The sequence below is a fragment of the Acipenser ruthenus genome, chromosome 31 (assembly GCF_902713425.1).
Source record: "Acipenser ruthenus chromosome 31, fAciRut3.2 maternal haplotype, whole genome shotgun sequence".
Taxonomy (NCBI): domain Eukaryota; kingdom Metazoa; phylum Chordata; class Actinopteri; order Acipenseriformes; family Acipenseridae; genus Acipenser; species Acipenser ruthenus.
In genome coordinates, this window is record NC_081219.1 from 15,231,601 (window position 1) to 15,244,354 (window position 12,754).

The following is a 12,754-nucleotide window of genomic DNA, read 5'->3' on the forward strand; positions in this document are numbered from 1 at the left end:
CTTTTTCTAATTTGGTCTCCCGATATAAACCTGTTGCTGCTCGTCGTAACACCAGTCAGACACTCAGCATGGTCTATGGAGACGCAAAGTCATTCATTAAGAGAGAGAGATGTCCTTTTTGAAGTTTCTTAAACTGCCTGCACAAGTTCAATGTGTCGGGGTATTGGAGCCAAGCAGCAGTGTTTGTGCCAAGCAGTTAAATCGAAAACCTGCTAACTCTGATTTAGAATCGTCCCATCACAAACTATTTTCAAATTTCAGTGAAGTTTGTCTTCAACAGGTGGTTGTCTCTTAAGCAAGATGCCAGAGGCGATGCTGGTTAGCGCTCACTAAAGGATGTATTGATCAGCAGGGTGCTCCGTTCTTCAGCAGGCGTCTTGTCAAATGATTTCATCAACAGCCCTTATTGCTGGAAGTTTCCTCCTACAGTAGAACGGGTGGATTTATAAACTCAGGTTATTCTCTTGCACTGTAGATCTGCTGAATAATAAGTAGTTTTGTAAAATGAGTAGCTCAATAGCGTGAGAAAAAGGTTTTAAAAACAAACACTCATCAGTTTCTTGGTTGAGGAGAAACACATCCACACCCTTCATTGTTGAACCGCATAAACAGGAAACTACATAATCTTGTAGAGATGCTGGCATTATTAATACGTACAATTGCTGTGTTTCTCCGAGCACTGGAGCAGCCCATAGTGTTTTGCAAAACGATTTTAAGGGCCAACAATATACAACATTTAATTAACTCAATTTTCTTGGGGGCACGTTTTGATTAGAAATCATTCCCATCGTTAACACTGTTCTTCCACAGTCAGGCATTCTCAAAGCAGGTTGAGGGAGCACATGTGACAATGGAAACACAGCTTTATTCCCCTCGGCTGGATCTGAGTAGCGTGCTCATCATCCTCCACACCAACCTGATCTCGAAACTGCAGGAAGCTGCTGGAATCCAGAGATGCTTCTTCTGACAAGTGCAGATAAACTGAAAAGTAAAGCCGAGCGTGCATGGGACTGGTTAGACAGGTCTGCCGGTAGGGTGCCACTGGAATGCAGTCATGTGGCAGGGAGGGTGTGGTGGCAAGTCAGGTTTTAAACATGTTCAAATCCATTCCTCCCACACAAGCTGAAGATCTCTGCACCTACCTACTGCTCCGTGGGACACACTGAACACAGAGGGAACAATCACTGCTGCTGCCGAGGATGGCTGAAGCCAGTAAAATTGAACTGTTTGTCAAGGTAAGCAGCTCTGGTGCCTTCTTGCATGCCTACGGGAATGAGGGCCTCCTTGAAATGGATTTTAGGAAAAACAAATGCCAGCACTCGACGCAAAATCAACGCATAAAGACAAAAGTGCCAACACCGTTGTGCCGCGGCTTGGAAACGTGCCAGTACTGGCTACCAAACAGAATTACTGCGGCATCTGGCTGCTGAATGTAAAATCCTTCTTGGTTGTAGCTGTTGTAGATGCTGTTGTGTCTTTTATGTAGCTTCTCGAAAATTAAATCTGAAACCCAGCGTCCATGAATCCAACAGTGACTTATGTAGTTTAAACATAGTTTTAAAATAGGCTTGTATTTGTAATATTGGGACTGTAAGGGATTTTAGTGCTGTTTCCACAGTCTGGTACAGAATGTCTGGGTATTACAGCCTCTTGTGTTTTAAGCTGTATGTTGATCTACTCTAGTACGGTTTTAAGTAGCACACACCACCTTGCTTTAAAACGTCATTCTTCAATTCAGAAAAGCGTGTGTTTATTGACTGATGGCTGTTTGGTTCTTGGCGAGTTGTGTTTTTGTTAGTACAAGTAGTGCCTCTGGCAAGGGAGGCTGCAGGGCAGCTCACCTGTTACAGTGTGTACACTTGGGCTGGTACTCCTACCTGGCTGTCTATTAGGTTAGTCATGCACAGCATCAAATATTTGGATGAGATTACATTGTCAATTCATGACTAGAGGTAGCCTTACACTAAACAGACTGTGTGGAGAAGCAGATAAGCGTCCTCCACTCGATGTCTTCTTGTATCACCTCACCAGGTCCAGCTGACAGGCTAATCAGACGCACACTAGTGAATGAGCACACTAGATACTTGTGTTGAAGCAAGTTCAAAGGGTGAGGCACATTTTCGGAGAGGAATGAAACCGCTGTACAGGTAACAGCACAAAACTAGCAAGAAATGTCTATGTTGCGAAAAGGAGCAGGTAAATTATCGAGTATTTTCCTCAAATGATGATTTTATTTCTCTATTTTCCTTGGCTGTTTGGCACTTGAAAATTGTAAACAGGAAGTGGAGATCGCTCTGCTTCCCTCGTACAGAACGCAGGGAGAGCCATGCTTCGTTCTGGTTCGCTGATCCGACCAGGAAATGCTCAGGAAAAATCCTCCGCATACTTTCTTGACTGGTGTGCAGCCTTTGAAGGGGGTGTGATGGATATTTTAGTTGGCAGAGTTTCTTAAAGGGCAAAGGGTTAATCAGGAGAGAAATGCAGAGCTGCCACATTCCTTTACTTACGAGTCACACACATACACACTGCATGTCATTGACACAGCAAAAAATAAAGACAGTGGCGGACAGCATTCAAAGAGCAGAAACTTCATTCTGTTTTACACACTAGACTCTGTATTCAAGTAAGAGCAAATTAATTTATACTAAAAGAAAAAAAAAACAAGCACAATCATTATGAACTACAAAAGAAAAAAACATCTTAGCTGCACGTAGCCCAAGTAGTTTAAAAATGTTACAGTTTTATCTCTCTTCGAAATGTTCTTTGGTCCTGAACAGAGGTTGCACTTCATTTTGTTTCTCTTGACGTAAAACACAGACAGCAGGAAGCAAAGTTTAGGAAAGCTGGGTTCTGAAGTGAAAACCCTTAAAAAATAACAACTGAATAAATTCATTTATTGACTAGTTTGTGTGGCTCACCGCTCAGATCACAATACAGTGCTGTCTCCAACATAAAAACACATTTTATTAAACTGAAGAAAACACAGATAACAGAAAAAGGAAATAGAGAAAATGATAAATACCAGCAGGCAAGCGTTCAACCAAGTTTCCCTGGATGAGCTGCTGCACTTTGGGGAGGGGGAGGGTACAGACAAACCAGACACAAATAGCAGGGATCCAGTTCCGGTGGGTACTGTTATGTTTTTAGTAAAACTGATTGTTAAAACATTAATTTCTGTCAAATACATTTGATAACTATAACTGACATGTTTACAATTAGAAAAAAAGTTGCAAAATATTTACTACAGCAATAACAGGGTTTTTAAAGGTTTATTATTATTATTATTATTATTATTATTATATTTATTTCCCTGGAGAATAATTCAATCTCATTTTTACCTGAAGTGATGAAACCGCTTTGGGTAAAGTGAATCTTCTGCACCTCGAGGGGATCACTCTCAAGACAACCGCGATCCTAACATACACTGACCCCTTGTGAAATTATATATATATATATATATATATATATATATATATATATATATATATACACACACACACACACACATATATAAGCTTTGTGAAATTTGCAATTAACATGGTTCATATGCAAGCACACAACGGCTTTCGCGGTTGTAATAAAACTCTTCCTGTGCAAATGGGATATTACTGATTATTTTGTTAACTTTAATTATACAGGGAGGTTTCATAGATTGCATGATTTTGTCGGAGCATCGCAAAAGCTACTCTCATACGTGCAGTCTCAAATATTTTTCCTTTGCTTTTGGCGCGGGAGCGGTGCCAGAGTCTCTTCACGCTCACGCTCCACTCCACGCCACGCCACTCCACGCCACGCCACGCCACGCCACGCCACGCCACGCCACTCCACTCCACGCCACGCTCCTAGGAAAATGGTCCCGCTCCGCTCCGCTCACATGCTCTGTGAGTTTAGTAACAAAGTATATCCCAGGATAATTCAGAAGTACTACTGAGTAATGCCAAACCCCGCTGTGACAGAACCGCACCACAGCGCTCGCTATACTGACGCGTGAACTTTCCCGCCTCCCCTCGACACAGCGTCGCAATGCAAAAACAGCATCAGAACCGCAACGCTGTCACCGGACACAGCAAACATGAAACCATACCAAACACTTAACAGAAAACACACACACATATATATATATATATATATATATATATAAGAAACGCTATAACCCAACAATTACTAATACATCTACAGTACTTAGAAACTCTTCAGCAGTACATGAGCAAAAACAGGAGCTCCTCTAACGGTTATAATCCAGAAAAGCACACATTCAGAAATGTTTACTAGTACCTGAGCTCCGTGTGCAGCAGAGAGCAGCAGAGCGCCGCTGATCGGTAAATTCAGGTCCAGGCTTCGGAAGAAGGTCTCGGCTCTTGGTTTACACGCGCCACACCGAAGCTAAACTGTACTTATTTCTATTACATTTAAAACAAGCTGTGGTAATTGTCTTTGTAGACGATAACTATGCTAACCTTTCCCTCCCGGAGTCCAAACTTGCCTGCCCCGGTCGAGCGCTGATTTCCCGCTCTGAGGGAAACACCTGAAGAAACACTCCCTATACCGGCGCGTGAACTTTCCCGCTTTCTCCTCAGCACACCGTCCTAATATAAACTCGGAATGCAAATGCAGTATCATGACTGGAACGCTGTAATTGGACAGAACAAGCACTAAACTGCCAATGAGAAGAAAGAGCAACGAACCAAACACTGACGCGTGAACTTCCCCGCCTTCTCCGCCGCACAGCGCTCTAATATCACCTCAGAATGCAAATACAGTATCATGACTGGAACGCTGTAATTGGACAGAACAAGCACTAAACTGCCAATGAGAGGAAAGATTAACGAACCAATCAGGCGATTGCAAAGGCGACCCGCTATATGAAGGCAATACAGTAAGCGTCTAGTATTTGACTAGAGCGTTAGCAGTTAAACTGCACTGGCATAATTATCAACTTAACATTAAAAAACAAAGGAGGTTTACATTGAAAATAGTCGTGTAGGCTGTGGTTTCTTATAAAACGCCACCCTTAAACTACAGGACGGGATTCGTTTAGCATACAGCAACCAAGTGTATTAAATTACAGCAGGGACGGCCTGGCTTTAGAGAGGGTCACCAATAAGTTACAAATATTTCTGATGGCGGCTCTCTCTTTCCCTGCTTCCCTCCCGCGCAGGCCAGCGACGACGGGGAGAGCATCGGGAACTGCCCCTTCTGCCAGCGGCTCTTCATGATCCTGTGGCTGAAAGGAGCGAACTTCACCCTGACCACCGTCGACATGAAGAGGTGAGGCACTGCCTGTCACACGCAGAGCACAGAGCTGTCCAGCACCCACACACACGCACACACAGGCGCTGTTTCACTGGCCAGTGTCACTGTGCTGGGAGGCTTCAAACCAAGTGCTCGTTAACACCCAACAGAACATACAGACGGGCCTGTCTCAGTTATGTTAGTATTATTATCATGATTATATAACAGAAATAGTGGAGTGTTTACAGACACCAGAACGTGGAGCTGACAGCCCTGATCTTGCATTGTGTTGCTGTCTGGGGCTGTGCCAGGCTGCAGGCTGGTGTTGTGGTGTCTGAGCCCCGCTCTGACTCCCCGTTCCCGTGTCCGCAGGGCCCCCGAGGTGCTGAAGGACCTGGCCCCCGGCTCGCAGCCCCCCTTCCTGCTGTACAACGGGGAGGTGCGGACCGACACCAACAAGATCGAGGAGTTCCTGGAGGATTCACTGGCACCGCCACAGTGAGTCTCTGCCCCTCTCAATCCAGACACACAGCAGCCACATTGATATAATACACTAATACATACAATACACTCATACATACAATATACTATACTACAGTATAATACAATACACAAATACATACAATGCACTATAATACAATACATAGGAGGCTGTGTGGTCCAGTGGTTAAAGAAAAGGGCTTGTTACCAGGAGGTTCCCGGTTCAAATCCCACCTCAGCCACTGACTCATTGTGTGACCCTGAGCAAGTCACTTAACCTCCTTGTGCTCCGTCTTTCGGATGAGACGTAATTGTAAGTGACTCTGCAGCTGATGCGTAGTTCACACACCCTAGTCTCTGTAAGTCGCCTTGGATAAAGGCATCTGCTAAATAAACAAATAATAATAATACACTCATACATACAATACACAATACTATAGTATAATACAATACACTAATACATACAATACACTAATACAGTATAATACAATCCACAAATACATACAATACACTATAATACAATACACTCATACAGTATAAAACAATACACTCATACATACAATACACAATACTACAGTATAATACAATACACTAATACATACAATACACTAATACAGTATAATACAATACACTCATACATACAATACACTCATACATACAATACACTATACTACAGTACAGTACACTAATACAGTACACGGCTTTCTCATTAGATTGTACCCATATATTTATTTTTATTTTTATTTCAGGTATCCAAAAATGTGCACCCGCTACAAGGAGTCCAACACAGCCGGCAACGACATCTTCCACAGATTCTCTGCCTACGTGAAGAACCCCAACCCCTCCATGAACGACTGTGAGTCCAGACACACAGCACTGAGCACCACAGACACACAGCACTGAGCACCACACACACACACAGCACTGAGCACCACAGACACACAGCACTGAGCACCACACACAGCACTGAGCAGCACCACAGACACACAGCACTGAGCACCACAGACACACAGCACTGAGCACCACAGACACACAGCACTGAGCAGCACACACAGCACTGAGCACCACACACAGCACTGAGCAGCACCACAGACACAGAGCACTGAGCACCACACACACAGCACTGAACACCACACACAGCACTGAGCACCACAGACACACAGCACTGAACACCACCACAGACACACAGCACTGAGCACCACACACACAGCACTGAGCACCACAGACACAGCACTGAGCAGCACACACAGCACTGAGCACCACAGACACACAGCACTGAGCACCACAGACACACAGCACTGAGCACCACACAGCACTGAGCAGCACACACACAGCACTGAGCAGCACACACAGCACTGAGCACCACAGACACAGCACTGAGCACCACACACACGCAGCACTGAGCACCACACACACACAGCACTGAGCACCACACACACAGCACTGAGCACCACAGACACAGCACTGAGCAGCACACACAGCACTGAGCACCACACAGCACTGAGCACCACACAGAGCACCACAGACAGAGCACTGAGCACCACACAGACAGAGCACTGGGCCACAGAGAGCATTGGGCATCACAGTCTAGACAGATTGTTACCATTTCTCCTACATGTTCTCTAAAATGATCCTAGGGTTCAGATGATTTTATGCAGTAAAGGGCAAAGGTCTGTACCAAGTGATGGTCAAAAATAAAATATTTACTGTGGTCATTGGGTGAGTGGGTGTGTGTCTGTGTGTGCAGCAGTGGTACTGTGCAATGGGACTGTGCTGTGTGTGACTGTCCTGTGTTTGCAGTGCTGGAGAGGAACTTTCTGAAGAGCCTGATGAAGCTGGACCGGTACCTGCGCTCCCCGCTGCCCCATGAGCTGGATCAGAAGCCCAACATCACCGTGTCCGAGAGGAGGTACCTGGACGGAAACAAGCTCACACTAGCCGACTGCAACCTTCTGCCCAAACTGCACATCGTCAAGGTCAGTGCCAGGGCCAGCTGCCTTTCCCATGCACAGAGACACAGGCCAGGGAAACTCATTTCTGCTACCCCCCCATCTCATTTAAGAATGCCCTTTTAATAAATTCTCAGTAAATGATCATGTCATCGATTTACACATCTCACAAAGCAGCCCATCAGGAGCAGCACGTGTACAGTAACATCACACCCCTAGTGATGTTCTTGACCCAGTCCTCAGAGAGCAGTAGTTGAGATCACACCATCACCACCAGCTCTCTCATAGTGATCTGACTGACGCAGGCTCTCTCTCGGTTGATCAGGTGGTGTGCCGGAAGTACCGTGACTTCGAAATCCCTCCATCGCTGAGCGGGTTAAAGCGTTACCTTGACAACGCCAGCACGCAGGAAGAATTCATCAACACCTGCCCCGCGGACGTGGAGATCCTGCTGGCCTATCACTCCGTGGCACAGTACCTGAGAAAGTGAAGCAGGATGGGGGGGAGGGGGGGTGTGGTTTAAACATAAATCTTTAACCACAGTCAAATCTGCACAGAAACTGAACTCCATTTGAATGATCTTAATACCACGCCATTAAATCACTAACATTTCCCCCGCTGTATTTTAATGAACAGCGGTATTGAAATATAGATTTAAACAGATGACTGGTAATTTAGATACTGTTCTGTGGTTCTGGTGACACCCAGTGGACGACAGGGAGAGGAACAGCTGTGGGATGTTTTTTTATTATTATTATTTATTTATTTTCTTCAAGCAGCGCTTTTAAGATGGTTACCTAATTCCATTCACATTTATTTGCCAAAGCAAGAGGATTCAACCTTCAATCCTACATAGAAATACAAGAGATTTCAGTCAATCCTCTCTTCACAACTACCTGCATACAGTGACCCCTGGAGGCATACCCTGGGAATGACCCGAATTCTGTCGCATCCAAGATATCATTTTTATATGTTTTTTGAACTGCAGAACTCTCTAAAAATAAAACATATTTAATCATTCTTTAGATTGCACCATTAACTAATGTATAGTAATATTATTCTACCTACATTATGTCTAATGTAAAGGAAGTTTTGCATTTGTAATTGCATTGCAATTAAGTATTTTGAACGTAGTAAAATGTAAATGTGTATTAAGACTCTGCCTCTGTGTATTTTATTATTATTATTATTACTGGTGTGATAAAGCACAGAGTTAATTCTACATTACTAAACTGCTTGACTCAATAAGTCCCTTTGTGATTGGCTACCAAAGGTTTTAACAGAATGTATTATTCTATCAAGGAGAAGATTCAATTGAATTACAAAATATTTATTTAAAAAAAATGAAATCGGGTTTAAAATCCATTGGGTTTAAAAAGCACAAGCTAAAATTTGTATAAAAAGTAATTGATATGGTTCTTCCGATCCAAGTTCATCTTTATCCTACAAAGCAGGAGTCCTGCATGTCTATCACGCAGTCATGAACTCCATCGGATCGAAGGAAGGCTTTAGTGACGTCAGAATGAAACTTCAAGAGACAGCAGCTCCACACAGTGAAGCGCAGGAGAACTCTCTGCTGTCGGGTGCTGAACCTGTTCTCCGCAGCGTGATGAACGCTGCAGAGCGCTTTCCAGGTTCACTGTTTCATCTCCTCACTGTCTTCAAAAGCAACCCCAGTCGCTTTCACTTTTCTGCAAAACAAACAAACGAAACGAACACAAAGCCGCTCAGTTTATTCTGGAGATATTCCAAACGCTCATAAAAAAAAAACCACACACTGTCTATGCATGTCACCGCAGCCCAAGAGTAAAGGGCCCGACTGAATTCACTTTCAGCTAGGTCAAAAAAGGTTTCCTCTGAACATACACTCATGCCAAAAACATATCAACGTTCCATTTTAATGGTGATTGATCACCAATAAAGCATTAATCAAATCAACATTCAATATTTCTCCTTGACACGCTTTCTCCCAGCAAAAAGTTAATAGACTTGAGTGTGATAACGAGCAGTCACTGTCTCTCATGTGAAACTGCTAAACCGGTCTAACCAGGCTTGAGAGAGAGTTAAAGAGGGAGTCTCCTGGGAGCTGTTCCCTTTTACTCCCCGGGTTAAAGAGGGAGTCTCCGGGAGCTGTTACCTTTTACTCCCCGGGTTAAAGAGGGAGTCTCCTGGGAGCTGTTACCTTTTACTCCCCGGGTTAATGAGAGAGGCCCCTGGGAGCCGTTACCTTTTACTCCCCGGGTTAATGAGAGAGGCCCCTGGGAGCTGTTCCCTTTTACTCCCCGGGTTAATGAGAGAGTCTCCTGGGAGCTGTTCCCTTTTACTCCCCGGGTTAAAGAGGGAGTCTCCTGGGAGCTGTTACCTTTTACTCCCCGGGTTAATGAGAGAGGCCCCTGGGAGCCGCTTCTTGACTGCGGCGGATGTCCTGCCTCCTCCGGTCGCGTGCATCCTGGGCTCAAAATCTGAGAGGGAATCAGGAGAAAAGCGATGAAGAGATTAACGGAAGGAAACCGCAGCAAACCACGCCACAGCGCAGGATGTGAAGAAAGAGTCTACTCTTACCTGCTGCTGTTGATCGCTGCTGGCTCTTCACAGGGCTGGCGGTGGCGGCTCCCTCTAGAGGTGGGGTAAGATCTAGTGACTATACAGTGCAATAGAGCATTGGAGAACAGTCACTGATATCCAATCCATACCTCTTATATCTTAGCTGTATCAGCACTATCACAAACACATGCTGTATTATTGTCCTGTATTGTATTGTGCTATGTTATACAGGGTATGGGATTGCACTGTCCTGTATTGAACTGCATTGCATTGCATTGCGCTGTGGTGCTCAGGTATACCTCTCTCCAGGCGCTGCTCCAGCACACCGACCCGGCCCGCCATCCCGAACAGCACCGCCTGGAGCTCCAGCCTCGCCTTGGCATCAGGCAGCTTTATGAGGTGGAAGGTCAGGCCTCTGGGGTCGTCATCCCTCCCCAGCCGCAGTGTGGCTATACTGCCCTCCACCAACAGGGAGGCGCTCACACCCTGCAGGGCTTTCCTGAGAGGGGCAGAGAGAGAAATGCAGAGCAAGGAGGGGGAGAGAGAGCGTGAGACATAGCACACAGTGCCACGCGGTGGCAAACTACTGTAATTGTAGAATCTAGGAGGGATGTCCAGAATCTGCTGCACAGAGGGGGATCATTTCAAAACCGGAGTGGTGAGTGGAATTTAAGTAAATGTATTCTTTTACCCAAAACTGTACCTGGTGTGCTTCTGTATTTCAGTTTAGATGTATGTTTGGTTTTATTATTATTTATTATTATTATTATTATTATTATTATTATTATTATTTCATTAAATAAATCTGCACAAAATAACAAGACGACCATCCGAAGCTGAATCACAGCTCTGCCTTACCGGAGTTTGGTTTTGTATTCCTCTGTGCTGGTGACCCCATGCTGACGTCTCTGAAATAAACACACAACACAGAGATGGAAAGGACACTCCCACTGCATAGCAGTTTGATCCATTCCTGGTTTTGCGATGAGTTTACTAAGACATACCCGAGCTTGTTACTTATACACAGAGGCTAATCAGGCTCGTAGTAAAACCTGGAATGGGTGACACTGCTGTGCAACAGGAGTCTGATTCCCAACACTAGCCCAGGCCTGGCCATTAGTCCTCCCCACTCCCTGTGCACAGAGGCACAAGCACACAGCTTCACCTGGGACAAGAGGCTGCACAGCTCTTCATGCTTTGTATTGGCATCCTCAAAACTTAACAGCAGAAATACGTTTGTAACAGCCTGCATTGAGCTGAATGGACATCGTTTAACACGTCACAGCACTGCAAGCAAACTCAAGCACTGGCAGTGCTCAAGAAATCCACTAGGTGTCACTAATGAACGGTGAGCGGTTTTTTATTATTATTATTATTATTATTATTATTAACAGTGTAGTGCACTTACATGTTCAGACAGCTTTTCGCTGGTAAACTCTGTGCTCCACACGTCTGAAGCGTTTGTAATGCTGGAGAGAAGAGGAGAAAACACAGTGGCTCTTTCGTGCTGGCTCAGTGTCTCAGTGCAGCACTGATCAGCACGGTACTAAAACCCCTTTGAGGGAGAAACGAAACCCCGGACCCAGCAGCTACTCGGAAATTAAACCAGCTCAAAACGCTTCTTAGGTAAAGTGGTCTGTGATGCTTGCAAGTTAATTACTCGTAATTCCAGTGGAAATGAGTCTCGTCTATTTTTCAGCTGCATTCATGTTCAATGCTTCTGTTGGAGGTGTGAGGCGACAGTCAGCGGTCTTCCGCTCCAGGAGATGGCGCGGGTCTCTTTAATTACAAAGAGCAGACACCCGCCCCCACGCTTCCCTTCTTGTTACACAGAAACCGCTCGTCTCCTCAGCTGGGTGGGTTCGACTCCTTTAACGCCGGAATTAATAAAAAGCCACAACAGAGGGAAAACTCGTTCAATTCGTGTGTAAATTAAAATAGCACCGTGTCAATCTACGCATTTCAATGGCATGGCTTTACGAGACGCAGTTGCAAAACACAGACTTTCACAGCAATTAATACAACTTGCTTATGATGTGTAATGGAAATATGCACCCGTTACAATACGAGCAGCAGCAGCGCACGTTGAGCGTGTGTGTGCACACCCTCCTACAGTGACGGCGTGTTTCACGAATGCAGTCTTATTTAAAGATACCCCGGGCTGCTCTACTTCAGGGTTACTTGTCCGGCTCACCATACATTGAACGCGCCTCCTCTGCCGCTTGTACAGCACAGGTACTGGTCTCGATCGACGCTGTTAACGACGATGCCGTAGATTTCATTTCTGGACAATGATGTGCAGGCATCTCCAGCACCAGACTCCATTTCTGTAGATTGTAATGAACGCCCCAGATCGAAGTGGGACTCTCTCTCTCTCGTTAGATTCAAAGAGGGGCGTGTTTGTTGTTCGAGTTAAAGGCGGGGCGATCACGTGACGGAGAGGAGATGTCTGTTTACAGCATTGTGGGAGTTGTAGTTTCCAGAAATGTCTCTGCGGTTCGTTGTCTGGTCTTCTCTGGCCTCTCGTGTAAACATGGCACTGATGTTGT

At 45.1% G+C, this 12,754-nt stretch overlaps 2 protein-coding genes across 4 annotated transcripts; one reads left to right on the forward strand and one right to left on the reverse strand.

The window, feature by feature from the left end:
- Positions 1–756: 756 nt before the first annotated feature.
- LOC117396669 (chloride intracellular channel protein 4) lies at positions 757–8,818 on the forward strand. The gene is made up of 6 exons (XM_033994791.3): positions 757–1,235; positions 5,159–5,268; positions 5,605–5,730; positions 6,462–6,568; positions 7,513–7,688; positions 7,987–8,818. The coding sequence occupies exons 1-6, from the start codon at positions 1,200–1,202 to the stop codon at positions 8,149–8,151; spliced, it is 720 nt and encodes a 239-aa protein (XP_033850682.2). The 5' UTR covers positions 757–1,199; the 3' UTR covers positions 8,152–8,818.
- A 424-nt stretch (positions 8,819–9,242) lies between these two features.
- On the reverse strand, positions 9,243–12,653 carry LOC117962596 (protein PAXX-like). Of its 3 annotated transcripts, none has more exons than XR_009309598.1 (7): positions 12,400–12,653; positions 11,614–11,674; positions 11,064–11,113; positions 10,505–10,704; positions 10,224–10,302; positions 10,024–10,123; positions 9,243–9,352 (listed from the first exon to the last, which is right to left on the reverse strand). XR_009309598.1 is itself a non-coding variant. In XM_059005451.1 (7 exons), exons 1-7 carry the CDS (start codon positions 12,528–12,530, stop codon positions 9,298–9,300), a joined length of 651 nt encoding a protein of 216 aa, XP_058861434.1. In that variant the 5' UTR covers positions 12,531–12,653; the 3' UTR covers positions 9,243–9,297. The 3 variants fall into 3 exon arrangements, 2 of the variants coding, with proteins under 2 accessions (XP_058861434.1, XP_058861435.1); XM_059005451.1 differs by having other exon boundaries at positions 10,224–10,277; XM_059005452.1 differs by lacking the exons at positions 11,064–11,113; positions 11,614–11,674 and having other exon boundaries at positions 10,224–10,277.
- Positions 12,654–12,754: the final 101 nt, after the last annotated feature.

Coding starts and splice junctions, on each gene's coding strand:
- LOC117396669 (XM_033994791.3), top strand. CDS start 1,200: ATGGCTGAAGCCAGTAAAATTGAACTGTTTGTCAAG. Junction 5,731..6,461: donor GATTCACTGGCACCGCCACA/GTGAGTCTCTGC, acceptor TTTTTATTTCAG/GTATCCAAAAATGTGCACCC. Junction 7,689..7,986: donor CCAAACTGCACATCGTCAAG/GTCAGTGCCAGG, acceptor TCGGTTGATCAG/GTGGTGTGCCGGAAGTACCG.
- LOC117962596 (XM_059005451.1), bottom strand. CDS start 12,530: ATGGAGTCTGGTGCTGGAGATGCCTGCACATCATTGTCCAGAAATGAA. Junction 11,114..11,613: donor GCGAAAAGCTGTCTGAACAT/GTAAGTGCACTA, acceptor TGTTTATTTCAG/AGACGTCAGCATGGGGTCAC. Junction 10,705..11,063: donor GAATACAAAACCAAACTCCG/GTAAGGCAGAGC, acceptor TGCCCCTCTCAG/GAAAGCCCTGCAGGGTGTGA.